The sequence below is a fragment of the Heterocephalus glaber genome, unplaced genomic scaffold, assembly GCF_053883595.1.
Source record: "Heterocephalus glaber isolate CG9 unplaced genomic scaffold, H.glaber_assembly_v1.0 deba00000071, whole genome shotgun sequence".
NCBI classification, from domain to species: domain Eukaryota; kingdom Metazoa; phylum Chordata; class Mammalia; order Rodentia; family Bathyergidae; genus Heterocephalus; species Heterocephalus glaber.
In genome coordinates, this window is record NW_028258137.1 from 3,457,455 (window position 1) to 3,483,408 (window position 25,954).

Sequence of the window (25,954 nt, forward strand, 5' to 3'; positions counted from 1 at the left end):
TCCGAGGGTCTGCACTAGAGGGTGGTGGTGATCTCCGTTTCTGCTGGAGTAGTCTCTGCCCAGGTTCACCTGGAGGCGCAGAGCCCTTTACATGCTGAAGGGAAAGACCTTGCCTCCTCTGTGCTTCTCGGTCCTGTGTCTTCTCTGTGCTTGCATTTTGTTCAGTATGGCAGTGTGGAGGTTTGTTTGTTTTGGCAGTGCTGGGGATTGAACTTAGGGACCTTTGCACTGAGCTGCATCCCAGCCCTTTTTTATTTTTTGAGACAGACAGGGTCTTGCTAAGTTGCCCAGGCTGGGTTTGCCTCAGCCTTCCACAGTGCTGGGATTACAGGCATGTGCCACCATGCCCAGCAGGGTTTTTATTTTTTCAATCACTCTTGTAAAAGATCTTTTCCTTGGGTTTCATTTTGTTTCTCTTCCAGCCCTCTGACCATGAATAGCCGTGCCTCAGCTGGACTTGTCTCCACCACCGGCCTGCAGGTGCAAGGCTGGAAGGAGTTGGTGCTCCCTTCTCAGCCAGGGCTTAGGCTTTCCTGCCCCGTCACAGCTGGGCTACTGAAGAGAGAGTTTATCCTTAAGTAATGAGTTGTATGTTTATTGTGAAATAGTTTACAAAGTCTATGTATTACCAGAGCATAGGCTTTTTCCTGTGTATTATAAACCAGTTAATACATTGCTAATTGTGTTGTTTACTCTCATTTTTTTTCACTAGAGGGAAAAGGAGAGAGAATTGGGCTTTTTCTCCTTTGTCTACCATCAGACTGGGCCTGAGAGGCTCAGGTTTTGTGCGTTTTAGGAAGAGTTAACCTATTTCCATAGTGTGACAATCCAGTTCTTGAGTCAGCTGTAGACTTCTGACATCTGACTTTAGAGCCTTTTCTGCTAGTCCAGATGTTTTATATTATTTTTCTCTATAAAAAGCAGTAGTCCTCTAAATGATCCAGGAAGAGAAAAACAACTCAGACTTGGTATAATTAGCCAAATGTGTTGTGCCGTAACTTCATTTTTATTTTTACTTTACTACATTCGTCTTACAGAGCTCTAGAAAGTTGTAGGTGACTCTGAGATGCCTAATTTTAGTACAAGAACTGTAGACCGTTCTGGCAGGGATTCCCATCTGTACCATCTCCACTGTGTTAGTCACATGCTGTGCCTGACACCCTGTAAGGAAATGTGCTGCCTCCTGATGTGTTTGTTATTTTTATTTATTTTTTTGGTACTGGATATCGAACTCGGGTCCTTCCGCTTGTGAGGCAGGCAGCGGAACCACTGAGCTAAATCCCCGACCCGTGCCTGTTATTCTTATATTTAGCCAGGACCTTGAGTAGTAAGCTCCTTTTCATCACCAAGCTTTGCTGTTCTTCGCCCCCAGTGCAGAGGTGCTACCTACTTGACTGGTTCTCATGAAGTAATGTGTGGGAAGAGTACTTAGCAGAGTGTTCAGGTTGCTGGAAGTAACACTAAATGATACTTCTTTTCACATCTCTTGTTGGAAGAAGGTTTTGCCGTATTTGGGGTTGAAGCCTGTCTCATGCTTGTTTTATCCCGTGGGTCCTAACGCCTAGCTAACCCATTTTCCACAAGACAACATTGAAAGTCACTAAGAAGATACCGTCTTTCTAAAGATGTCCATGGTGTCTTCTGCGGTGGTTTTTCCTCTGAGAGCTAATCCCAGTTCCTTCAGTGGTTATTCATGACATGGTTCATGTCCCTTGCCATTTTATTTGTTTTCTTTGAATCCAGCTTTTCTAGATTGTTCTTAAAGAGAGAAGGCCAGACATACAATACTTCAAATGTAGTCCTGTCTGCTCAGGGCAAAGCAGAACCAACCCCTCCCTGTTCCAGACGTTCTTCATTGGTAACTCCCAGATTGTCCTGCTGTTGACTCAAGGGCCGGAGCCAACAGCAGGTCAGTGCAGAACAATTTCAGTTGGACTGTGCAAACAGTTATTTCATGGAATTGACAGGAGTATGTATTTCCCAGGTCCCTGAACCTTCATGAGTGTAGCCTGATAAAGGCTGGAAGAAAAAAGGGAGCAGTTTGTTTTAGAGATGAAGTGCAATAGCATAGATTGCTCTTAAAACTGACTTGAAATATGGTTTGCTCTTCATTATAACATGGACTTTGAAAGGTAAATCTCTTGTAGTATTTGTTTCACACACCCTCCTCCTACCCCTTTTATTTTAAATAAAGAGATTTACAGATGATAAAATTTATCCTTTAGTAGTTTGGCAAGTTTGGGCAAAGGTACACAGTCAGGTGTCCAACCAACAAAATTAAGACAGAATAGTTCCTTCACCCTCACCCTGCTGCCTGGTTTGCTGGAAGGTGAAATTCTTGTAGGTAAGAACATTGAGCAATATACAGTTTTTAAAAGGTTCTATTGCTGTTTGGCTGCAGATATGTTTGGTGGGGTAACACAGCTTTTTCCTATCCCAGAAGTACAGCACAGTAAAGCCTCATGATCAGTCAGTGGCCAGTTTTTCCAGCTTTTTTTCTTCCTTCTTCTGGTTAAGTGAGAATAAGCTGCTGATAAACAAATCCGGGCTTTCATCAGTTTTAATAAGATGATTACTTTATTTCTTTACAAATTATTTTTTTAGTCTATCTTTGCTGTACGTTGGTTTGAAAATTCTCAGTAAAGAAACATTTAGAATAATAAGGCAATTAAATAATGTCCCATAATTATAATTTAATTTAGAAAATCTTTTAAAAATAGAGCGCTGGGTATGGTGGTCCACACCTGTAATCCCAGCACTTGGGAGGCAGAGGCAGGGGAATTGCCTAGAGTTTGAGGCCAGCCAGGGTTACATGAGTTCAAGGCCAGCCTACACTACAAAGCAAGACCCTGTCTGAAAAAAAACCAAAGGAAAGGCTGGGGATTTAGCTCAGTGGTTTCACCGCCTGCTGTGCAAGCTCAAGGACCCGAGTTTGATCCCTGGTACCAAAAAAAAACCAAAAACAACAAAAAAAAAACCAAAGGAAAAAAAATAGAGAATCCTACCTTCCTTCCAGTAGGACTTCAAGGTAATCATCGCATTGCAGGGTGACAGTTTTGCCCACCAGGACAAGGTAGCATGTTTATCCTCTTTGGTTCTGATTATTCTCTTTCTTGACTCTAGCTGACACTCTCGTACCTTGCAATGAAACCCAGTGGAGCCAGAAGTGGCAGTCATCACGTCCCCTGAGAAGAGCCAGTCTGTCCCTGGGCTCTGGCTTCTGGCACGCCACAGGACGGCATTCGAGTAGACGGCTGCTGAGAGCCATTCCACGCCAGGTTGCCCAGACGCTGCAGGCAGACGTGCTGTGGCAGATGGGATACACAGGTGTGTGCTGCCCATCGGGATGTGTAGAAAGGCCAGTGGCCAATGAGGTCCTTTCTTGGAGTGCCTGGTGCCACAGCCCTGCCGCCTTACGCATCTGTCCTTTTTGCTGCCCTTTGAATTGGAGGTAGTAAAGTACCCCTGTCTTTAACTCCTGATATGTGGGGCATCTGTTTCTGTGATTTCTAATTGTCACCAAATGAGCCTTAGTTTTGTTACTGTTTTTGAGGTTAGAAGGGGCAGATTGTGGAGCATTTCCTTCCCGTTAACACAAACACCAAGAAGCACAGCACTGCTCACAGCCTGAGCTGGCTGGCAGCACTGCCGAGGTCTGTGACCTTACACAAAAAGAGATGACATTCAGAGATGGTCACCTGGATGTGAGCAGATTCATGGCAGTTCATTTATCATTTGGTCTTGGTCCCCTGTATGAGGAGTGACTAGGTGATTGACTGTCACACTTGCTAATCATCTGCTTCAGAACAAGAAACAGCATTAATCATCATACCTTCTGAAATAAAACTCACAACCAATAAAGCTTTTCCTTTTTTTTTACTGACCTATCGTGGCAGAACATTCCTATTTTAACTAATGTGAAAACTTTTAACCTGACTTAAGTGTAAGCCAGTGTCTTGCCCCCAGTTACAAGTGGTTTGGTGTCTTACCCTCCCCCCAGGGCATAAAGACAGACTTTCCTATGATTTCCTCAGACCCTTGGCCCTCATCAGGTCTAAGGTGCTTAGACTTTTAACACCTGGCCAGTTGACCTTTTTTATTAAAATAATTGTTTCTGGGCCGGGGATTTAGCTCAGTGGTTTTGCCGCCTGCCGCGCAAGTGCAAGGATTGGAGTTCAATCCGCAATACCAAAAAAATAAATAAAATGAAATAAAATAAAATAAAATAATTGTTTCCTCTTGCCCTTTTCTTTTTAGAGTGAGAGCTTCCTCACAAAACAAATTCTTTAATTAGAAATGCATTTTTATTCCTCTAAAATCAGTTTTATGTATTTTTAAAAAGCAATAATTTTAGTAGTTACCATAGTGTATTGATTATATAACGGTACCTTGATATGTACAGGAGTCTCAAAGCTGAAACCCATTACTTTCATTACATTGGTTAACTGTTAAGTAATACATGTGTCTTGGGTGCTTTTTTAGATGTTTTCTAAACTGACCGACCATTCACGTATCACATGAGTGCAGGTGCTTTTGGCCAGTCTGTGAAATAGATGTACTACAGACAAGTGCATATTGGAGTGACTTTCCTGACACTGATTAATTCTTCACAGTGCCCTTCTGCAGAGTTTGTTGTTATTAATGAGCAGCACTGAGTAAATGGCTGTCTTTGTCAGGAGCAGGGACAGTTTCCCCTCATGTTTGCCATGTCATGCTCCTTAGCTGTGTGCTCTGTGAGTCTTTGCAGGGCCTCTGAGGAGGTGTATGGGAGGGTGGGTACCTAGAGTAAGTTACCAGAAGGGGAAGCCACTCAAAAGGTCACAAGCCTGGAGTCTGAGGAGCCCACATGGGATGAGGAGCAGTGGTTCCATTCCTGAGTGTTGTGACAGTTGTGACAGTTGAGGGGCTCCAGAGAGATGTTGCTTGTTCTCGAATCTTGATTCACAACTGAAAGGCAGCATTTCCCCTTCTCAAGTCCTTTTTTAGTCTTGGCTCAGCCCACAGCCCTTGGATCCTCTGAACCTCTGACCTCTTGGCCTCAGGCTCTGGCAGTTTCTGTGGATCCCAGGATTCTAGTCTATGTGTTTTATACTTTTTTTTTTTTTTTTTGGTACCGGGGATCGAACTCGGGTCCTTGAGCCTGCACAGCAGGCGGCGAAACCACTGAGCTAAATCCCCGGCCCTATGTGTTTCATAGACAGGAATCCAGAAAGATGAATTTATTAAGCATGATTTTGCTGCTTTTTTTTTTTAATAAGGTGCTAATGTCAGAGTTGCTGTTTTTGATACTGGGCTGAGCGAGAAGCATCCCCACTTCAAGAATGTGAAGGAGAGAACCAACTGGACCAATGAGCGAACCCTGGATGATGGTGGGTCTCAGTTGAGAGAGTGTTTTTCTGTTGTCACCCTGTTTTTGTTGTGGCAGCTTTCCTGGAGCTCTCAGGATGTGAGGAGGCAGGGTTGGAGAGGGAGGGGAGTGCCTGGTGAGGAGAGTTTGGTGGCTGCCCCTCGGTGATGCTGGTGCCAGCTGGGTCTAGGTGGAGGCTCCCCACCCAGGCCACACAGGGTGAGCCCATGTGAGATCAATGGTTTGGAATTAGTGTTTTGTAGCATGTGTTGTCAGCCCTGTCTCACGGGCCTCTTCTTTCTTGTGGGCACAGGGCTGGGCCATGGCACATTCGTGGCAGGTGTGATTGCCAGTATGAGGGAATGCCAAGGGTTTGCTCCAGATGCAGAACTTCATATTTTCAGGGTCTTCACCAACAATCAGGTAGGTGTTTTGAGGCCCCTGAAACTTTAAGGAATCAGTATTGAAATGTAAAAAATAAAGCAGAAGAACATAAACACCCATTTGAAAGCAGCCCACATCTGTGACTGAGCTGCCTGTGGCCTAACATGTGCTGCATCTCTCACCATTGTCATTCTGCCTTTGGGTGGCAGGGCCCTTCTGCCACCCCCTTCCAGTCAACTATGAACCCCGACTTTGAGGTCACTGTGTTCAGGGATTATTTCTTGTTTCATCCTCCTTTCAGGCTTGCCAGAGGCCTCTGCTTGACAGAATGATTCAGGGTGTGGGTCACCTCCCTGGCCAGATTCCATCCGCTGCAGGGTTGAGCTGTATTATTGGCCTCTGTATTCCAGCATGATGTTGGGATCAGACTCATAAGCTGTGTTCTTCCCTTTTCATTTGGAATCTGTGTAGAAGAGGACAAGGATACTTACTACTATTTGTTTATTTTTAAAATGTAATTCTCGAGTAGGCGATACATAGCTCAAAAATATCAAAAGGCAGCACAGTGAAGACCATTTGTCTCATCCAGTGGGTTCTTAGTTGGCTCCCCACATAGTTCATGTGATAGTATTCTGTTATGGCTTATGTCTAGATGTCCTCCCAAAGCCTCAATGCAGTCAGGGGTGGGGCTTTTTCAGAGGTGGCTGAACTAAAGTGTGTGATTGATTCATGGTACACGGCTAGGAGTAAGGGTGAGTGATTACTAAATTAGTCCACTGATTGGTTTGGCACTGCCCTAATCTTGGTAGCCTGGATGCAATATAAGGGACAGAAGCTTGTCTTGCCCCTTGCTTGCTTGCTTTGCTACCTTCTCCCCACCATGAACTGATTCTCCTCTGTGATACCTACCTGCTATGCCACCCTGCCTTGAAGCCAGCTGATTATGTACTGAAACCTCTACAAACTTTGAGCTAAATAAACCTTTCCTCTCTTGTGGGTATTGGGTATTTTGTCTCAGCAACAAAAAAGGTAACTAAGACAGAATTTGGTACCAGAAGTGAGGTCTTTGCTGTAATTGTACCTGACCACTTGGTTTAGGAGCCTTTGGAGCTGGTTTGTGGGAAAGGGAAGAATAAGGAAAGGTTCAGAGATGCTGGCTAAAAAAGTAGAGCTGGGATGCCTTAGGCTGTACTTGATGGGAGATTCTGATCAGAGCTCAGAAGACCAGACTGCTGACAGAAATGATGCTGGTAAAGACCAGGCTCAGGAGTTTCTGATGGGAATGACTGCATTGGCCATTGGATTCCAGATGATGTGTGTTGTATCTTGACAGAAAGGTGGTCTACATTTTCCTCATGTCCAGAGACTTTGCCTGAGACTGAGATTAAGGGCAGTGGACTAATAGAAGAAATTTCAAGATGGTGTAATGTTAGGGCAGTGGGAGGGCTTCTGTTGGGAGCTTTTAGCCAGATTTATGTTGAAAATCAAGAGCAAAGAGCCCAGCATAATGATTCAGAATGTTTTGAGTTTGGCCAGAAAGGAAGCTGCAGTAAAGTTGGGGCATGCAAAGATGGAAGAGAGGAGAAATTGGTTGCTGAAAAGACTAGAAAGAAAAAGCCAAGTGTTCAGAAGAAGACAACAGAAAAGATGGTCTGAAGGCATCACAAGAACCAGCAGACTCCAGCCTTTGTAGCCTCAGGGTTGCAAGGGTGAAAGACTGCTTGGAGAAGAGAGCTCCACAGCACCATATTGAAGAATGGAGATGGCCTAGGGAAGTTATTTCTCGGGATTTGCTTCACGGTCACTTGACTCCTATAGCCAAGAGAGAAGAAAGCCTGGCTACAGCTCCAGCTGACAGCAGACCTTGGCATCATCCACATGGTGCTGGTTTTAGGTGCATGCAGAATCCAACAGTTATGGAGTCAGGAAGGCTTCCACCCAGGCTTCAGATGAAGGGGTGGGGGGACAAGCAGTGTGCCTCTGGGAGGGCAGTGTGTGAAGCTGTGAGTGTGAAGCCAAAGGTATAGTGGAGATCCCAGAAGTTTGGAAAAGCCAGGAATGTGGATCGTCTGAGGAAAACTTCAAGGAGGGAGCAGAGCCGGCCCAAGAGAGAAGCTGTGACAGGAGCTATACCCACCAGAAGTGCTGTAGGGGCAGAGCCACCCAAGCCCTTTGGAGTTCACATCTTGCCACAGATTGACGTGGATCCTGGACATGGAACTACAGGACTTAATGTTTGCCCTACTAGATTTTGGACTTGCTTTGGTCCCATTCCTTTATATCCCCCTATTTGTACCTTTTGGAATGGAAATGTCTACCTGGTGCCATTGAATGTTGGCAGTGTCTAACTTCCTTTTCATGTGTACAGGGGCTCGCAGCTAAGAGTTTGCCTTCAATCTCAGTGGAGACTTTGGACTTGGACTTTCCAGCAGTGCTGAAACTGTTAGGACTTGGGCAACTCTTGGAGATGGACTAAATGCCCTTTGCATAAAGGGATGTGCATGAGTCTTTGAGAGGCCAGGGTGGAATGTTAAGACTCGTGTCTAGGGCTGGGTATTTAGCTCAGTGGTTCTGCTGCCTGCCTTGCAAGCGCAAGGACCAGAGTTCAATCCCCGCTACTGAAGAAAAAAAAAAAAAATACAAAGACTTGTGTCTAGATGTCCCCCCAAATCCTCATGTAGTCATAGGTGGGGCTTTTTCAGAGGTGGCTGAATCTAAAATGTGTGATTGATTCATGGTGCAATGCTAGGGATTAAGGGTGTGTGATTACTAAATCAGTCCACTGATTGGTTTGGCACCACCCTAATCTGGTAGTCTAGATACAGTATAAGGGACAGAAAGAGGCTTGTCTTGCTTCTTGCTTGCTTTGCCACCTTCTGCCTGCCATGAACTGTTTTTCCTCTTCGATTATGGACTGAAACTTCTACAAATTGTGAGCTAAGTAAACCTCTCCTTCCTTAACTTGTGGGTGTTGGGTAGTTTGTCTCAGCAACAAAAAACTTAACCAGACATGTTTTTAATTTTTTGTCTTCTCTTAGGATTTCTTTTACATATACAGTGGTCTCTTGGTTCACAACTTAATTCTTTCCATGATTCTGGTCGCAAACTGAATTGGACAAGAACCCACTCGGTTTAGGACCAGAATCGTGGAGAGAATTAAGTTCATGAACCGAGGTACCACTGTATAAGCAAAAATATAAGTCTGTACCTTCACTTTTCAAAGCCTTTTAAAAATAATTCTTAATCATTAGGCTACTTCTCTTTCCACTGTAAATTAATCTTATATTTAAAAAAATACAACTAAATGATGATCCACAAAGTAATTTAACTTATGTAAGGAAAGTAGGAGGAACTGGACATCAGAAACCTAATACTCTAAGTATTACTGCTGCCCTTTGTCCTTCATTCTGTTTAGGCTTAACAAATATTGGACAAACATATTAAACTGGTTAGAAATGCTTGACTTAGGGAAGTGCCTTAGGGCACATCCGTTTCTAAAAGAGGCCATGAGAGGTGAGGTCATCCCAGAAGGCACGCTGAGTAAGAACTGCCTATCACACCTGAGGGAGGACACCTGCAGCACATAATCCCACTTCCTTGGGTCCAGCCTCAGGGACTTCAGGTTTCTGGGTATAGTATTGGATATTCTAGAGCATTATTCATACTTGGGATTTATTTCTGTTGTTAATTTCAAAAAAGATTAAAAGAAATATTTCATGCTTTGGAAAGTCTGTGTTCTACTCTTAGAAATAAAAATTGTTGGGTGGAGGATGTAGCTTAGTGAGGCCCTGGATTTAATCCTCAGCACTGGATACAAACAAAAACCAAGAACTATTGTGACATCTTGAGACTTTTACGGGAACACTAAGAGGGTTGTTTTAATTTAACTAGGTATCTTACACATCTTGGTTTTTGGACGCCTTCAACTATGCCATCTTAAAAAAGATTGATGTGCTAAACCTCAGCATCGGAGGTCCCGACTTCATGGATCATCCCTTTGTTGACAAGGTTGGTCTAGTCACCACACAAGGATGTTGTATTTGGGTGCAGCTCCTGCTCTTTTGCACCTCAGCTTTGCATCAGTTCTAGTGTGCTGGTGGCTTTTCACCCAGGTGGTGACAGCTGTGTGAGAACAGACTGTTAATGACTTGAACTTTAGTGACTTGTATGTCATAAACCCAGGAGACGAGGGACCTTGGAAGTAGGTTTTTGTAAGAGGCACCTGGCACCTTGTTGATTGCTTCTTACCTAAACCTGCAACTTGTTTTCCTGAGAATGTCTGGGAGCTGGGGTCTACCCTGGGTATTGCACCACTCTGCCTTCTGGGTGTTGTTCTCCTTTAACCATCCTGCTCACCAGAGGGTCCTCTGTAGTGACCAGTGCTGCATTTGAGGAAGCTTCCCTACTTTTTGGGGACTATTTGTAGAAGTTGTGGGGTTTGAGGAATAATTACATATTGATTAAAATCGTATATTTTTATTCAGTAAACGCTTGCTAATTTTGTAGGTGTGGGAATTAACAGCTAACAACGTAATCATGGTCTCTGCTATTGGCAACGACGGGCCTCTTTATGGGTAAGCAGCCCCAACAGAGATGACCCCTGAAAAAATGGAAACTGTTATCAATCTGTTTGTATATCTAGCCATGTGTACTTGTTTATATCTGTCTGAAACTTTGTATTATGAAAGTTTCCAACGTTTAAAAAATAGAATGTGTAATGAGCTCCCGAGTAGTCACTGCTGGCTTCAGCAGTCAGCTCAAGGTCAACCTGCTAATTTTTTTCTAAACATTGCTATAAACAGCAGCTAAGAATCTTAAAATTTTTTTCTGATTGCTTTTTTTTTCCCCTTAAAATTCAGTCAGGAAAGTGAATCTGTTAGAAAGGGACTTTGAGTATCTGTTGAGACCCACTGTGTACAGAATGCCGAGGGAGGGAGGGAGGAAAGAGGGAAAAAGAGAAGGTGTCCGTCTTTCCAGGAAAGATCAAGTGCACAGTGAATCCATGGTGAGGAAGCAGAGGGTGCTGGGGCTTGGTGGGGACACAGACGGTGCCTTCAGTTAGAAGAGTAGTCACAAGTCACCAGTCTTTGTGCTGGTTGCCATGGGTTGAAGCAGCAGGAGAGATGGAAATGTCCCCACTGAAACAGCCTGTAAGCTTTGGTCTGGTTTGAGATCTCAGGTCTCTGGCTGCTTGCCGCTCTGATTTTGATGCTGCATAGAAGGTATGCTTAAGTATTTCTTTTGCCATAATGCTTTCAGAGGAGGATGTTGGTCATTGTCCAGTATTGAGTAGAGAGAGTGGATACAGGTCAGTATTGTAACAAAGTGTCTCAGGCAACTCAGGAAAGAGAGACAGTGACAGAGGGTGTGAGCTCACGTGCCATGGCAGAGTGGAGGAGAGATGAGTGTCTGCACTGTCCTTCTGTGTGTGCTTCTGGCTGAGACATCCTGGGAGTGCTGCTGAGGGAGAGCAGGCTGTCTGAAGGCTCAGAGCATTCAGACAGCATGAGGCTCAGCTGTGTGAAGGTGATGCTCATAGAGTCAGAAAATAAGGATGTCAACAGTCATGTGCTTCCGGTCTAGTTCGTGGGAGAGGCCTGGATTCTGGATGTGCTGTGGCCTCCCCAATGAGTGTTGTGGTTGGTAGAAATAAGCAGCATAGATGTACCTTCACTGTAGCTCTTCCATGAAAAACACTAGTTACTGAGCCTCGGGGCTGCAGCTGCCCCCTTTTCAGTACTAGCAGCAGTATCTTTATTTCCCAGCACTCTTGGTGCTAAGCATTACAGGGGTTGACAGGAGAGAGAGGGTGGGAAGTGGTGATCTCCTGCTGACTTCAGTAGGTGGTTCTCCGTGACTCCTGTACTCATCTTTGTTCCTTTCTTGGATGGAAATTTGTGCACTTTTTGCATCAGGTGATGGAAAACCATTCTGGTTCCTCTGGATGGCCACCTGGTAACATGTTGGTGGTCAGCAAGCTCAGAAGGCAGAACAGGTGTTGACTCGGTATAGTTGAAGTTGGTGAGTACAATTCCATGCTCTAGAATCTTGTTGCTATTATCCCTTAAGCCACTTGGACTGGGTCATAGTTTACAAATCGTCAGAGTATGTTTTTCTCAATAGCGGAGCTGTAATACAAAAAGTTTAGAAATACAGTGTTGTGCCAGGCATGGTGGTGTGCTCCTGTAATCCCAGCCTCAGGAGGCTAAGGTAGGGGGATTGCTGAGAGTTCGAGGCCAGCCTGGTTTACAAAATGAGTTCAAGGCCAGCATGAACTACGTAGCGAGACCCTGTCTCAAACAAAAACCACACAAACAAGGAAGGCAGACTCATAACTGATTAGTTCATATGTTCAAATCAGTTTCTTCGTGACTTGAAATGTTTTTGTCGTAATTCATTTCACTCTAGCTTCTTTGCAGATCTAGTGCACTTGTGTAGGGAGAATGGCATGGTTTTCTGGTCTGTCTTTTCTCTAAGGTGCTCAGGGTTGCAGAGTAATAGCAGCTGTTCCCATGTGCTTCTGAGGAAGTTGGATATGCTGTAAGAGCTCCATTGAAAGCTTTGACTTTGGGCTGTGGGTCTCCAAAAGTGTGCCTATGATGTCTTACCAGATTCCATCTAATATAGTTGAGGCAAGAAGAATGCACTTGGAATGATTGAAAAGTGACATGAGAATGTGTAACTAGGTGGTGCATTGTGAAGTGTGAACTCCTGGAAGTTCAGGGACAGAGAAATCAGGGAGCTGAGAGGAGTGAGGGAGAATGTGTCTGGAGCTGGGCGCAGTGCCCAGCAGTACGGTGACGAGGAGGGGAGAAAGCAGGGCTGTTCTGTTCCTGATGAGAAGACGGAAGTTGACAACAGCGCAGAGGTGGCGGGAAACATGGCACTTGATTGGCACTTGATAGGCACCTGTGAGGAGCAGCAGCCTGTTAAAGCCAAACAAGTCTTGTCAGGGAAGGACCTTTAGTAAAGCCTTACATTTTTCTCAGAGTATTCACTCTTATTTGAATTATTCACTTTAAACTATTTCTCCCCTCCCCTTTTTTGTGTGTGTCTCAATTTAGCACTCTGAATAACCCCGCTGATCAGATGGATGTGATTGGAGTGGGTGGCATTGACTTTGAAGATAACATCGCCCGCTTTTCCTCCAGGGGAATGACCACCTGGGTATGGCTTTCTGTTTAACGTGGGTCTGGAGCCATCGGTCTAACACTTCAGTATTTGTCAGTGCACAGGGAGAGAAGCGGCTTGTGACGCAGACCCTGAGCTGCACAGGTCGGGAACTAGGGCTGTGGGTTGTGCCTGTCATGAGGTCTAGACTGGCGAGTCCGGCAAGTCCAGAGCCACCTCACAGGGCATGGGTCACTTCTGAGCAGTGTCTTCCAGTTCCGCTTCTTTTTAATTTATTTCCAAGTCATCACTTTTTAGGTGAACTGGACTCATGCTCACTTGTCCTAACTAGTAATAGGAAGATGAACAGTTCCCTCAATGTAAGGTGAGATTGTTTTCTCCCCGTAGGAAGTAGAAGCCTACTTCCTCAGAACAGCTTAATAGCAATTCTGCTAACACAGAAATAATTGTATTTAGTTGTACATATTAAAATAACTCCAACAAGTTAAGAATTCAACTGCTTGGGGTTTGATTATGCAGCGAGTTCACCTCCTTTACCCGTCAAAACAAAGTTTGATTCAAAATTAGGTACCTCTGGGCCAGGGATTTAGCTCAGTAGTTCCACCGCCTGCCTTAAAAGCAGAGGGTCCCGAGTTCGATTGGTACCAAAAACAAAAATTAAGTGCCTCCTCAAAGCAACACTCCAGGTCTTTTCCCCCTGGCTACAGGGAGCTGGGTACAATTGCATGCTCTAGAATCTTGCTGCTGTTATCTCTTAAGTCACTTGGACTCAATTGTAGTTTACACATTGCCAGAGTACAGTAGGTTTTTTTCAGTAGCAGAGGTGGAGTTGTTTTGGAGTTGTTCCTTGTTCTGACTTGACATGTACTGAGCTCAGGCCTTGGGTAAGGCCCCAGAATGACTCACAGCTTCCTGGGAATGTCTGGGCTGGGTCCACACCTGTCACACTCCATGCCATAGTCTTCACTATGAGTCTTAGTTCAAGACAGTGCTGGCTCCCAGGCATGCACGCAGGTGCGCGCGCGCACACACACACACATACACCTACACCCCACCAGACTGCACGCCTCCTTGTGGAATTGATCCTCTGCTTGATGCCACAGACTGGCCAACCTCACTCTGATAGGCAGGTCCCCTGCTCTGTGTCCTCTCTTTTGTGCTCCTCAGCCCATCCTCTGTGCCATTGGACCCTAGGGACATCTGCCACCGTGGGTTTGCAGCTCACCCTGCACTGCAGATGTGATGTCATGCCCTTGGCCTTCACAAGAGCATTTTGAGAAATGTTTCTGAATTTATGCAGAGGTGTGGCTAATGGTACCTTCACTCAGGGCCCCATATACAAGAAGTGATCAGAATACAGTGAATGTTTAGCTAAAGAATGTATTGCAGGGCTGGGAATTTAGCTCAGTGGTTTCGCCGCCTGCTGCACAAGCGCAAGGACCTGAGTTCAATCCCTGGTACCAGGAAAAAAAAAAAAAAAAGAATGTATTGCAGTAAAAGCTACATTGCTATTAATCTCCCTCAAAATATTCCTTCTCTGAAACACACTTATCTCATCATTCTTGGCACTTTCTGAAAATCCTCTTTTGTGCCTATAAGAGATATGATAAAAAATAATTGGGTGAATGTACTGCTGAGTGCCATCCAGTGGAAAGGCAGGCCTCTGAAACAATATGGTGCATCCTTAACCACCTTATTCACCGGATTGGACACTGAGCAACTTCTAGTTCTTCCCCAAAATGACCACGAAAGGTAAACATTTTGAATTGATTCAGGACATTGAGGGTAGCTATGGCAGCACAACTAGAGACACGAAAGGGAACTTCCAGAACTTCAGAAAGTGGCAAGAATGATGGGATGAGGGTGTTCAGTGTGAGGGGGATTCATGACAGTGTGTCTTTTACTGTCGTAAATGTAAAAACAATTTTTTTTAGCATTTAGCTTAGTTTTTGGTCACATGTCTTAAGTGGTTCCTGTTTATTGGTGATTGATTGCCAGGGAAGGTTTTCTCATTCAGTCAATATACTTTTCCTCAACACAACATAATATCCTATTGTACTTCTCATTTTGCCCCAGTTTTCAGGGAGCTTAAGAGTAGACATTTTTATTTGTATCTTAAAATGAGTCATCTGTTTTCATAAAAATAAAACTATTAAAATGCTGTTTGATATATATAATAACTTGAATGATACTTCTACAAAAAATCATAACTAATGATATGTTTGTAATAATGGCGATTGTTAGATTTTTATGAAAAATGAGTAGCTGGAAATATGTAGCAATACTTAGTTAAAATTTTGGACCTCAGATACTGTGGCTGTCTAATGTAATCCTTTAAAAATTCTCTGCATTGTCAGTAACTGTAGTATACTTATTGTATAGTACTCAGTATTTTTTTTAAAGTTTATGAACTTATATTTATCAAATAAAAATTTTCCTACATTAAAAAAAAAATCTTACATGGACCTTCTTGATCATTCAAAACAGTTTCTTACCCCTATGAAACATCCAGTTATAACCATGTACTTTTTTCCTTATAAAGAAATATTTTTTCCTAATTTTTAATTTTAATTTTCTGATTCTTCCAATATATTTCTAAGTTTTGATTTATCTAGGGATAAAAGCAGTTTCCAGTTTCTAGTCTTAGTAATAAATCTATGGCTAGTTTCTGGTCTTACATGTTAGCAAAAGTGAAATATTTACTTTTGATTGCTTTATAACCTTGCTGTTGTACTGGTTGTATAAAACATTCTAAAAATAAATCTATTTTCTACATTATCACCTAAACTTTTTTTTTTTTTGAGTACTGGGAATCAAACTCAGGTCCTTGCACTTGTGAGGCAGGTGTTGCAACCACTGAGCTAAATCCCCGGCCCCCTAAGCATTATTTTTGTTTTTTGGTACCGGAGATCGAACTCAGGTCCTTGTGCTTTCGAAGCAGGCAGCAGAACCACTGAGCTAAATCCCCGGCCCTCCTAAGCTTACTTTTGATATGCACTGAGTTTCAGACCCAAACCCATACCTTCCCCAAGTGACACTGTGTTGAAGTCCCCATGTTTCTCTTCTGCTTTTATTCCCTCATGACCCCATGTGGCCATGTACCCGCACATGTGATGGGGAACCTGAGTTACTCTTATTCGTAGGAGCTACCAGGAGGCTACGGTCGTGTGAAACCTGATGTTGTCACCTATGGTGCTGGAGTGCGGGGTTCCGGTGTGAAAGGGGGTTGCCGAGCCCTCTCAGGGACCAGTGTCGCCTCTCCGGTGGTCGCAGGGGCCGTCACCTTGTTGGTGAGGTGAGTTTTGCACAGCTGAGATGGGCCGCTCTAGCCTCAGGAAAGGGGACATGGTGCATCTGACCTGGTGGTTGTGGGGCTCGAGGCCCGCACCGTCTCTGCTCCTTCATCTTTCCAAGAGGGGTAGGGCTCCCTCCTGTGGTGCTTCAGTGATGTGTGCCCAGCATACTTTGTAAGCCTAGAGTGAGCTGTAAGGCGTGTGCAGGGCAAATCGCTATTACTCCTGTTGTGGGCTGCATTTTTAAATACATTACATGCTAGGCGTGGTGGTGCATGCCTGTAATCCCAGCACTTGGGAGGTTGAGGCGAGAGGATTGCTGCGAGTTTGAGGCCAGCCTGGGCTACATAGTGAATTGAAAGCCAGCCTGAGCTACATAGTGAGACCTTGTCTCCAAAAAAAAAAACACTTGGGCCAGGGATTTAGCTCAGTGGTTTCACTGCCTGCTGTGCAAGCGCAAGGACCTGAGTTCGATCCCCGGTACCAAAAAAAACACAAAACCCAAAATAAAAATACATACATTTATATGCTGGAACTGTGTATAGATCAGGCAGGGAGCATAGAGTAAGCTGTTTCCCCACCATGCCCTTGAGGATGTACCTTTTGTTAAATTTTATCGTGTTTGTTTAAGATGTACCACATGATGTTATGGGGTATGTGTAGGTAGTAAAAGATTTCACCAGTGAGGCAATTTAACATTCCTGTCTTCTTGCATATTTACCCACTCTTGTTTTTGTGGCAGAGACTCTCCTCCATACCCTTAGCTAAGGGAGGCAGTCAGGGCCTCCTCATGGGAGACAAGTTTCTCTGGGCCATTTGTACTCATTAAATCTCATATAAATTGGAATAAAGCTTAGTCACTGGCCCTTACTTTTGCAGATAAGAGAACTAGAAAAAAGTCCTCAAACATAGACCAGCTTTAAAGCTCATGTGCTGACTTTTAAGTCAGGTAGGCCTTGTTTCCTTATTCTCAGAGTTATCAAAAGGATCTTTGGGCCCGAGATTTAGCTCAGTGGTTTCGCCGCCTGCTGCGCAAGCGCAAGGACCCGAATTCGATCCCCTTGGAACAAGCATTCATTTTGTCACAGTATGTCCCCCAAAATTAATCTTTCTTTTTTCTGTCTAGCTGAGGTACTGTGTTGTGATAACACAAAACTCTGCATATTTGAAATTTATAATTTATGCCAATTAAGGAATTAAATTAAAACACAAGTGATATTAAATGTTTTTATACTTAAAATTCTCTATAAAAAGTGAATTACATGTTGATCTTTAGCTTCTAATGCCAGAGATTATTAGTAATCTTTGATGGAGGTAGCTGTCTGCCTCTTGCTCTATCCTGCTCTTACAGGCCAGAGCCAAAATTCTTAAAAAGGTTGACATTGGCCAGAGTATCTCTGGAGACTCAACCTTGTGCCTGCTAGAAACTCTCTCTCCCTAATGTGACATAAAATGAAGCAAAGAAAGAAGGAATCAATACTCTTGGATTTACCTGATGGTGAGGATTCAGCTAAGGCTCCTTTTTCCAGGCCTGTTGAATCTGGAAGTGGAAAACACTGGTCGATTTCTCCCACTCGCCGTGATGTAGCAGGGAGCAAGGGTTCTGGCTTCACCACTGAGCCCATCAGCCATCTCTGCTGTGAAAGTAGCAGGGGGTGAAGAGCCTGTGTTTTCATCCTCAGCGCAGCTCTCACTATGCATATTTTGAGCATCAGGGAGACCTTTCACTCTCCCCATATCCTGCAGCAGATGAAATGCTTTTGTGATGTTCAGAAATGCTTTGTGGCTTGTCAGTAGCTTGTGATAGATGCCAAGCAACAGGGAAGTGGAGCGTAACCTTTAGTTTGGCTTTATAGACAGGAAGAGGAAGGAGGATTGTTGACCTATAGCTTCTAATAATTCTTTTATTCCATTATTAACAATCCTATAGTATTTCCTCTTATTGTCAGACTTCCCATTTAAAAAGCCTGCCTAGACCTAGAGACCAACCACCATCATATAAAAATATTTATGAACTTGGGCAAATAAGTTTTCCCTTTTTGCCTTCTGAATTTTTTTCCCTCAATTTAGGAAATAAAATTTACTTGCATAAAATGCACAAAAATGAATGTTTTAGTGCTAGAGTTAGCCAGGTTCCTGGCCCGGTAGAGCTGTGTTAGTTTGCTCAGGTGCATCTTAGTGGAGTGCTGCAAGTGGCCTGAAGTCTGCATGTTGTGAGCCTGTGCTGGAGTGGTTCACCCCATATGGGCCTTCAGATCTGGAAACGGCGGCCCTCTCCCATGTCAGCCCTTCTCTCTGGCGAGATTGTCTTCGCCCTTGCCTAGCAGCTATCCCCGCCCTTGGAAGTCAGTACCTCTTTGATGTTCTTGCATCCTGCAACCTGCGTGGTCGATTTAGTCAGATAATCAGGGAAATTTGTGTTACTCCTAAATTTAGCATAGACATAGCCCATAAGTCACTCACTGCTGAGAAAAGGAATGTGGGCTCAGTACTGAGAAGTGTAGCTGTGAGCCATGTCCTTGTCTCATGGAGCACCACCAGGGAATGCTAGTTAGTTATAAAGCAAGGTTGGAAACTGATTTTCACTCTTTTACTAAAAAAAAACAACAAATGCTTGATTTTTCCCCCAGCACAGTCCAGAAGCGTGAGCTGGTGAACCCTGCTAGCATGAAGCAGGCCCTGATTGCATCCGCCCGGAGGCTGCCTGGTGTCAACATGTTTGAGCAAGGTCATGGCAAGCTGGATCTGCTCAGAGCCTACCAGATCCTCAGCAGCTACAAGCCCCAGGCCAGGTTGGTGCGAGGCTTTCACAGCAGCCTTTCTCCTCCCTAGGTGCTGGTCCCCTCTGCACCCAGGACCCTGCCTCACATAGCTCCACTGAGCACTCAGCTGCTGCTGCTGCCTGGGCACTGGATAGCCAGAGTCCTGTTACTTTTCTGAGAAATTCATAGTTTGTTCAACTTTTTAAACTTTTAAGATAATCCTAGGTTTACAGACATTTTGTAAAAGTAGTTTTTAGTTACCATTTCCCTGGCTTCCCCAAATGCCAGCCTCAGTGGATCATAGTACAGCTGTTAAAAGTGATTCATCACCATTGGTACAGTACAGTCCTGCAGGGATCTGCAGCCACTTGCACCTCAATTTTTCCCTGTTGTCACTGAGACACAATGCCCAGCACCCACAATTTAAAGGAGGAGAGGTTTAATTTGCTCCTGGTTTCAGTCCACGACCCACTGGCTCTAGAAAAGAGACATGATGGAGAAAGGGTGTGATGGAGGAGAACTGCTTCGTTCATGGTGCCTGGGAGCAAGCCGGGGAGAGTGCCAGCGTGGAAGGGCCTGGGGCCAGACAGACTCCAAGGGCACATCTCTGACCCGCTGGACACACCTGGAAGTGTGCTCCACCAATCCCCTGCGGACCCCAAAGCCAATCAAGTTGAACTTCCACTCTAAGTGCCACACCCCTCGTGTTCCTTGTCTGGTTCAGGGTCCAGGCTCGGAGTTGAATGCTGTCATCTTGGTCTCCTGTGGCTGGCACTTTATCCTTTTTTTTCTCTAATACTAGGGATTGAATCCAGAGCCTTTGTAATGAGATATATGCCACTCCTCTTTTAAATTTTTGTTTTGAGATAAGCTAAGTCTCCAAGTCACTAAGTCACCGAGTTGCTCAGGCTGACCTCGAATTTGCAGTCCTCCTGCCCCAGCCTCCCGCAGTGCTGGGACTACAGGCTTGCACCACCATGCCCAGTTGGTTCATCTGTTGTTGTCATTCCTGACCTTGACTCTGATGGAGAGTGCCAGTCACTTAATGTGTAGACTCTTGATGTTGAGTTTATCTGATGTTTTCAAATAAGGTTCTTTTTCACCAAGAACATTTTTTTCACCTTTTATTTTAAAATGATTTTAGCTTTACAACAGAACTCCACAAGTAGTACACGAGAACCCAGGGAACCCATAAATCTTTCGTCTAGCTTTCCCTGGTGTTGGCTTCTTCCATCACCACACTGGCAGCCTCGTGGCCTGGAGACAGACCGAGTCGCGCTGGAGACAGCCACTGGCTGGCTTACCCACTGGCCCATGCAGGCCCTGTTTCTGCCCTGGGACCCCACGCTCCACTCAGTTGTCCTGTCTCCTTTATCTCCTCCATCAGGGCAGGGCCTCATTTTTCTTTGTCTTGTGCTAGTCCTATTAATTGTCAGTGTTAATGAAGATGATGTGTCGGTCCTGGAGCAGGTGCGAAGGTAGGCTGCAGTGGCCGAGAGAGGCACTGGTGTGTGTTGGGGGGCCCTGTAAGGGCCAGGGGGAAGGTGAGGCAGGGGGAGTTTGGGACTGTGGAACAGCTCTGCTGCCTGTGAGGGGCAGAGGGAAGAAGGGTTGGTGGGGAAGAGCCACAGACCGGGAATAGTTTTGGCTGCTGAGAAATCCTGGAACTGAAGCTGCCCAGTGGAGGAGTGCGGTGTCGCCCCACTCTGTGCTCGTTCACTGGCTGGAGCAGCCAGGGGAAGCACAGCCTTGTCACCCATGGGGCAGGATCATAGGGCAGGGCTGCATTGTCCCCAGCTGTGTCCTGCAGCGGCGGCCAATGGGCACAGCTGCTGCACTCCTCCCCTGGGCAGCGTCTGTTCTTGCTGGTGACTGTTGTGTGCTCTTCAGGACACACTTTGAGATGATCTTGTTTCTCAACAACTTGCACTCCTGATTTTAGCATCCACTGATGGCCTTTGCTTGCTGTGGTTACTACTGAGGAGTTTTACATGTGCTGGTTTTTGTTTCCTTTATTCTGCATTCATTTAATTGATAATTGGAATTGTGCTGGAAGGAAGAAGTACTTTCTCTACTACTTACTTAATTCAGTTATTTATATTGGTGTGGATATTTATTTTATTCTATGAATCATAATCTGTTGGCCTCATTGTTTCATTTGTTGCTCAAATTGTCCCAGCAATGGCTGGTGGGAGCTCCTTCCAATTGGCTTCTGTATCTTTTTAGCGTGTGTCTCCGTCTTTTTCTGAGCATTTTCTCTCCTGGGCAGCATAGGACATTTCACCATGTATTTCCACACTCCAGCTTTGGGTTCAGTTCTTCCCTTTAACTGAGAATGATATAATATTTAGAAACCAAGATGTGGGCACCAGGTGTGCTTTTAGCTGATGCATGTACTCACATGCGCACGCACGCACCGTCTGTACCTATTTCTGTATCTCCCTCTATATGTAGTTAACTAGAAACACAGTCACACTTTCCAGCCCACACCGTCATACTCATTCTAGCCTCCCACTCCTGTTTGGTGCTCCTTTCTCCAACAGGGAGAAGCCTGGCTCTCACCAGCCACGGTGCGTGTGCTGATTTGCACCGTCCCAGTGTGTACCTACCACGTTGTTTTAGAATTGCTAACCTGTACCCTTGTGAAGAACAGATTTACTAACAAGTACAGTATTTAAGAATGGTGCTTTAATCCTTGCCATTATAGACTAAAGGCATACTGTTTTCTAGAGTTACTTAGGTTAAGTCTTCTTGCTGTTCATTTTTTAATATAGGTGGGCTCATTTTAGTATTTGTTTTCCTTTCTGAATTTCCTCACCTCCTGGCAAATTTTATCCAGCCATTGAGTGTGTGAGATGTTCCCATGGTTGTCAAGTTAGAATTGTGCACAAAGGCAGACCCATTGTACCCCACAACCCCTTTCCTTGCTTCCACACTGCTTGTAATGTTTGTGTTTTTTTAAATGAGCAAATACACGGGAGGATATTACTGTAGACATTCCTTTGCGCTTTGCCTTCTCACTTAATAATGTACTGGAAATCACTCTGTCAGCAAATAGAGAACTCCCTCCTGTTTTACAGCCACATTGAGTGAATGCACCATTGTTTATTCAACCCTTTATCTGTATATGAGTATTGAGGTTGGTTCTCTATTTTGAAGTCATAAGCTATTGCAATGAGTGACCGTGTGCCTTTTTTTGGAGGGGTTTCTTCCGGGTAAAGCCCTAGAGGTGGCATCGCTGGGTCATAGCTCTGCGCAGAGACAGCTTGTTAGATGTTGCATATCCCCCCTGAAGGCTGGTAGCAGCGTCTCATTCCACCAGCAGTGTCGGAGATTGTGTTGTATTTGTTACTTTTACTCCAGTTTAGTGGATGAGAAATGGTGTCTTTGTACTGTTTTAATTTAGAGTTCTCTAGTTTGAGTGAGTGGACTATTTTTCTTTCTTGTAAACTGTAGTTTCTTTTTCTTATTTTTCTATGAAATGTTTGGTCCTTTTGTTTTGAAGAGTTCTTTGTGTATAGTACTCCATGGCCAGTGATACATATTGTAAATCTTTCTCCCAGTTTGTCAGGTGTTTTGGTTTGGTTTTTTGAACTTACGTAAGAGGTTCTTTGCCTTGTAGTTTTTCCTTTTGTTTTTTAAAATAAATTAATGTTAGTCATTTGTTGTTGGTGCCTCTATTTTGAGTCGTTAGCCTTTCTCTGGACTGAGTGAGGTTAAAAGGAAATTTTCCCATCTTTTTTCTAATACTTGTTTGCTTTTTTGAGATCCCCTGATCTGTTTGAAGTTTATTCTAATGTGTGGTGTGAGGTCTGGGTCCAATTTATCTTTTAGCAAGTGGCTGCCGATTCATTACAGCTGTGTGTATTCAAAAGTCCGTCTTTGCCTCGGTGATGTGAAGTGCCGTCTTCGTCATGTTCTGACTTTCATGTGCACACTTGGGTCTGTCATGGGCTTTCACTTCCTGGCCACTGGTCTGCTGGTGTACATGTGTACTCCACACTGCGGTGATAGTGAAAGTTTTCCACCTCTTCATGGCTAACAGCACTAGTTCGCTGCCAGTTTTTTCAGTGTTTTCTTGGCTTTTATTTTTTTGTTTGTTTGGGGTTTTTTTCAGGGAAGGTGGTACTGGGACTTGAACTCAGGGACTCCCACTTGCCAGGCAGATGCTGTACTGCTGAGCTACCTCCCAGGCCCTCTTGGCTTTTCTTGAATGCTTGTTTTCTTCATGTGGATTTTCCTGTCAACTTACCTAATTCCTTAAAAGAAGCTTTTAATGCTGAGCAGAGAATATGTTTCCATTTGTTGAAGGCTTCCATGTATCCAGGTTGACCATTGCTTGCCTGTAGGTTTCACACATTTTTTGGTAAACTTAAGTGTTTATTCTTTTTGTTGTTGTTGTAGATAGCATTTTCGCTTCTATTCTCTATTAAGTCAGTTTTGTTACTGTTGGTTTTATATCTTTTGAATTACTGAGTGAGTTTTAGTATTAATTCTTTTGGGTTTTCTAGGTACTTTATAATGTGCCAAATGGAAATAAAGATAGTCTTACCTCTTCTTTATCAATTCCTTCCTGTAGTGCTGGCAGTTGAATCCATAGAACTGGGCTACATCCCAGCCAGTTTTGTTCATTTGTTTTTTTGGTTTTCCTTACCAGTTCTTAAGCCGTTATTGCTTTCTTCTGTCCAGCTGCATTGGTGAGGACCTGTAGCATCGTGCTGAATAGCAGTGGAGATGGTAGGCATCCCCGGATTGTTCTTCATCTTAGTGGAATTGCCTCTTGTATTTCTCCATTAACATGCTGGCTTTACAGCCAAGAAGTGTAATATTATCATAGTAGGGTATTATCCATCAGTTACTATTTTCTTGAGTGTTTTCATCAGGACTGTGTGTTCAGTTTTGTGGATTTTCTTCGGCATCTGTGAAGGTAACCATAAGACTAGTTTAGGCCAATTAATATGGCTTAAGCTATTAATGGCTTTCTAATATCAAACCAATCTCACATTCCTGAAATAAATCCCATTTGGTTGTCGTGTATTGTTTTCTTAATATGGTGTTGAATCATTTGCTAATGACAATTTCTTAGTTGGTTCTCTTTAGTTGGAGTAAACTGTTTACAGTGCACGAGTACCAGCAGAGTTTCCCGACGTGTGTCAGATAGAGCAGGTGCCTTTGCTGCCTCGTGCACTGGTAGCCACCACTCAGGAGTTTTAAACTAGCTTGGACCTATTTTAAATGACTGAATGTGACACATATTAATTATAACTGCTGATGAACGTCCTGGTATCCCTAAAGGTATTTTTTGGGTTTGTACATATTCACTTGGCCCTGATAAATGTTTGTTACTATCAACTAACCTAAAGTCCTGCTGGCATGTTGGTATTCACAGTAGGTGAGCCATCCTTAGTGAGGTGAAGCAGCAGAGCAGGGCCAGGTTCACGTGCTCCTGACTTTCTGGGCAGGGTTCTCTCGGGTCCCATCCTGTCTGAAACACTCACCTCCCCCATGTCTTCTAACTGACCCTGGAGCTGCTAGGAATGTTGACCAGCACACATTCTTCTCAGGTGAGGGGAAATGGTGACGCAAACAAAAGCATGGGAGCACTGTGTCTGCTCCTCTGCACTACTTCTGTCTGGGTCCCAGGACCAGTACAGGCTCAGTGCTTTGCTAGAAGGACTCACAAGGTTCGGCTAAGATGAGGGTGTGGTTGTGCACTGCAGTGGCACAGTAAGGGTGTGGAGCAGATATGTAAAGGAAAAGGACACTTAGGTGCAGGGAGTGTGGAGAAATCCAGGCTTAGGCTTTCTTAGTGCCCTCCGTCATGCCCACCCCAGATCTCTCAGCTGGCCCCTCCCCCAGTAGCAACTGCATGAACACGTGTGTATTTCTGCCCAGGAAAGCCCCCTCTCCACTTTTTGAGCCTGAGGTTTCCATCAGGGCTGGTTGCACATGGATTGTCTGCCAGTCATAACAACTACCAAGGCCCCAGACCTGCAAGATGCAAGAGGTCGGTATCCCTGTGCACTGTGCTGTGCTGTTTGTACCAACGGTCTAGCAGACTGGCACAGAGCCTTATCGGCACAGGAGCACTGCACAGCTCAGTTCCCAGGTGCCACCCAGAGCAGCCGGGCAAGCACATGTTTCTGAAGTGCACTGACTGCTTCCTGCTCATGGCACTGTTCTCTGTCCTCCTCACTGTGGTCTGCGCTAACGCTGCATTTCTTGTTTCAGTCTGAGCCCCAGCTACATCGATCTGACCGAATGTCCCTACATGTGGCCCTATTGCTCCCAGCCCATCTACTATGGAGGAATGCCAACAATTGTCAATGTCACCATTCTCAATGGCATGGGGGTCACAGGAAGAATTGTGGATAAGGTAAAAAACTCTCAGACTCATTGGTGACTTAGATACGGCTCAAACCTTTGTGCCTTAGGTATCTCTGCTGAAGCTAAGAAAGGAAAAATGCTCCTCGCCTCTCTAGGGTCACAGCCATTGTAAGTGGTGGTTTCCCGTCCCTAATACCTGAACAAAAAGGTTAGGGCATAAGTTAAGGAAACCAGTTTCATTTTTTTGCTTTGACATGATGAGTTTGATTCTTCATATTTTATTCCTTAATAAGCGTGAATGGGCTGTCGTGTTTACAAGGTATGATCTTTCTTTTGAATTTTGCTTTTATAATTTTTTCATGACTTATTTTGTAGACATTATCACAACAGTAAGGGACTGGGGAAAAAGAGTGGGAAGAACTGACTTCTAGCCCCAGCATACTAATACAGGTCTGTTTTTAAAATATTTACCAATCCCTGACCTGAAATACATACTTTTTGTTATCTTTGTGTGATACATAAAAATTTACCATCTTTTTTCAGTTCTCGTTATGGTGTAAACCTTTAAAAATGTACCAGTGTACTTTTAGTGGTTTTTTAACATGATACTGAGTTGATAGATTATAATTTATTTACTGTTTTCCCTTGCTTGAGCAATTAGGTGGCTTTGAACTCTGAACATTTCATTATATTTGAGTGTATGGTTTCCT

At 44.3% G+C, this 25,954-nt stretch overlaps 1 protein-coding gene across 4 annotated transcripts in view; it reads left to right on the forward strand.

Annotated features, from left to right (window-relative positions):
• The window catches only part of Mbtps1 (membrane bound transcription factor peptidase, site 1), a 55,104-nt gene that overhangs the window by 11,983 nt on the left and 17,167 nt on the right, over positions 1-25,954 (forward strand). For 3 of the 4 annotated variants that reach the window (XM_004842775.3, XM_004842776.3, XM_021256643.2), the window contains 9 exons: positions 3,124-3,327; positions 5,259-5,369; positions 5,661-5,770; positions 9,623-9,739; positions 10,238-10,305; positions 12,796-12,898; positions 16,006-16,157; positions 18,786-18,947; positions 25,149-25,293. In XM_004842775.3, coding sequence (XP_004842832.1) covers positions 3,124-3,327; positions 5,259-5,369; positions 5,661-5,770; positions 9,623-9,739; positions 10,238-10,305; positions 12,796-12,898; positions 16,006-16,157; positions 18,786-18,947; positions 25,149-25,293 — 1,172 coding nt within the window. Of the gene's footprint in view, positions 1-1,984; positions 2,133-3,123; positions 3,328-5,258; positions 5,370-5,660; positions 5,771-9,622; positions 9,740-10,237; positions 10,306-12,795; positions 12,899-16,005; positions 16,158-18,785; positions 18,948-25,148; positions 25,294-25,954 lie in introns of all 4 variants that reach the window. The other variant, XM_021256644.2, reaches the window with a different exon arrangement.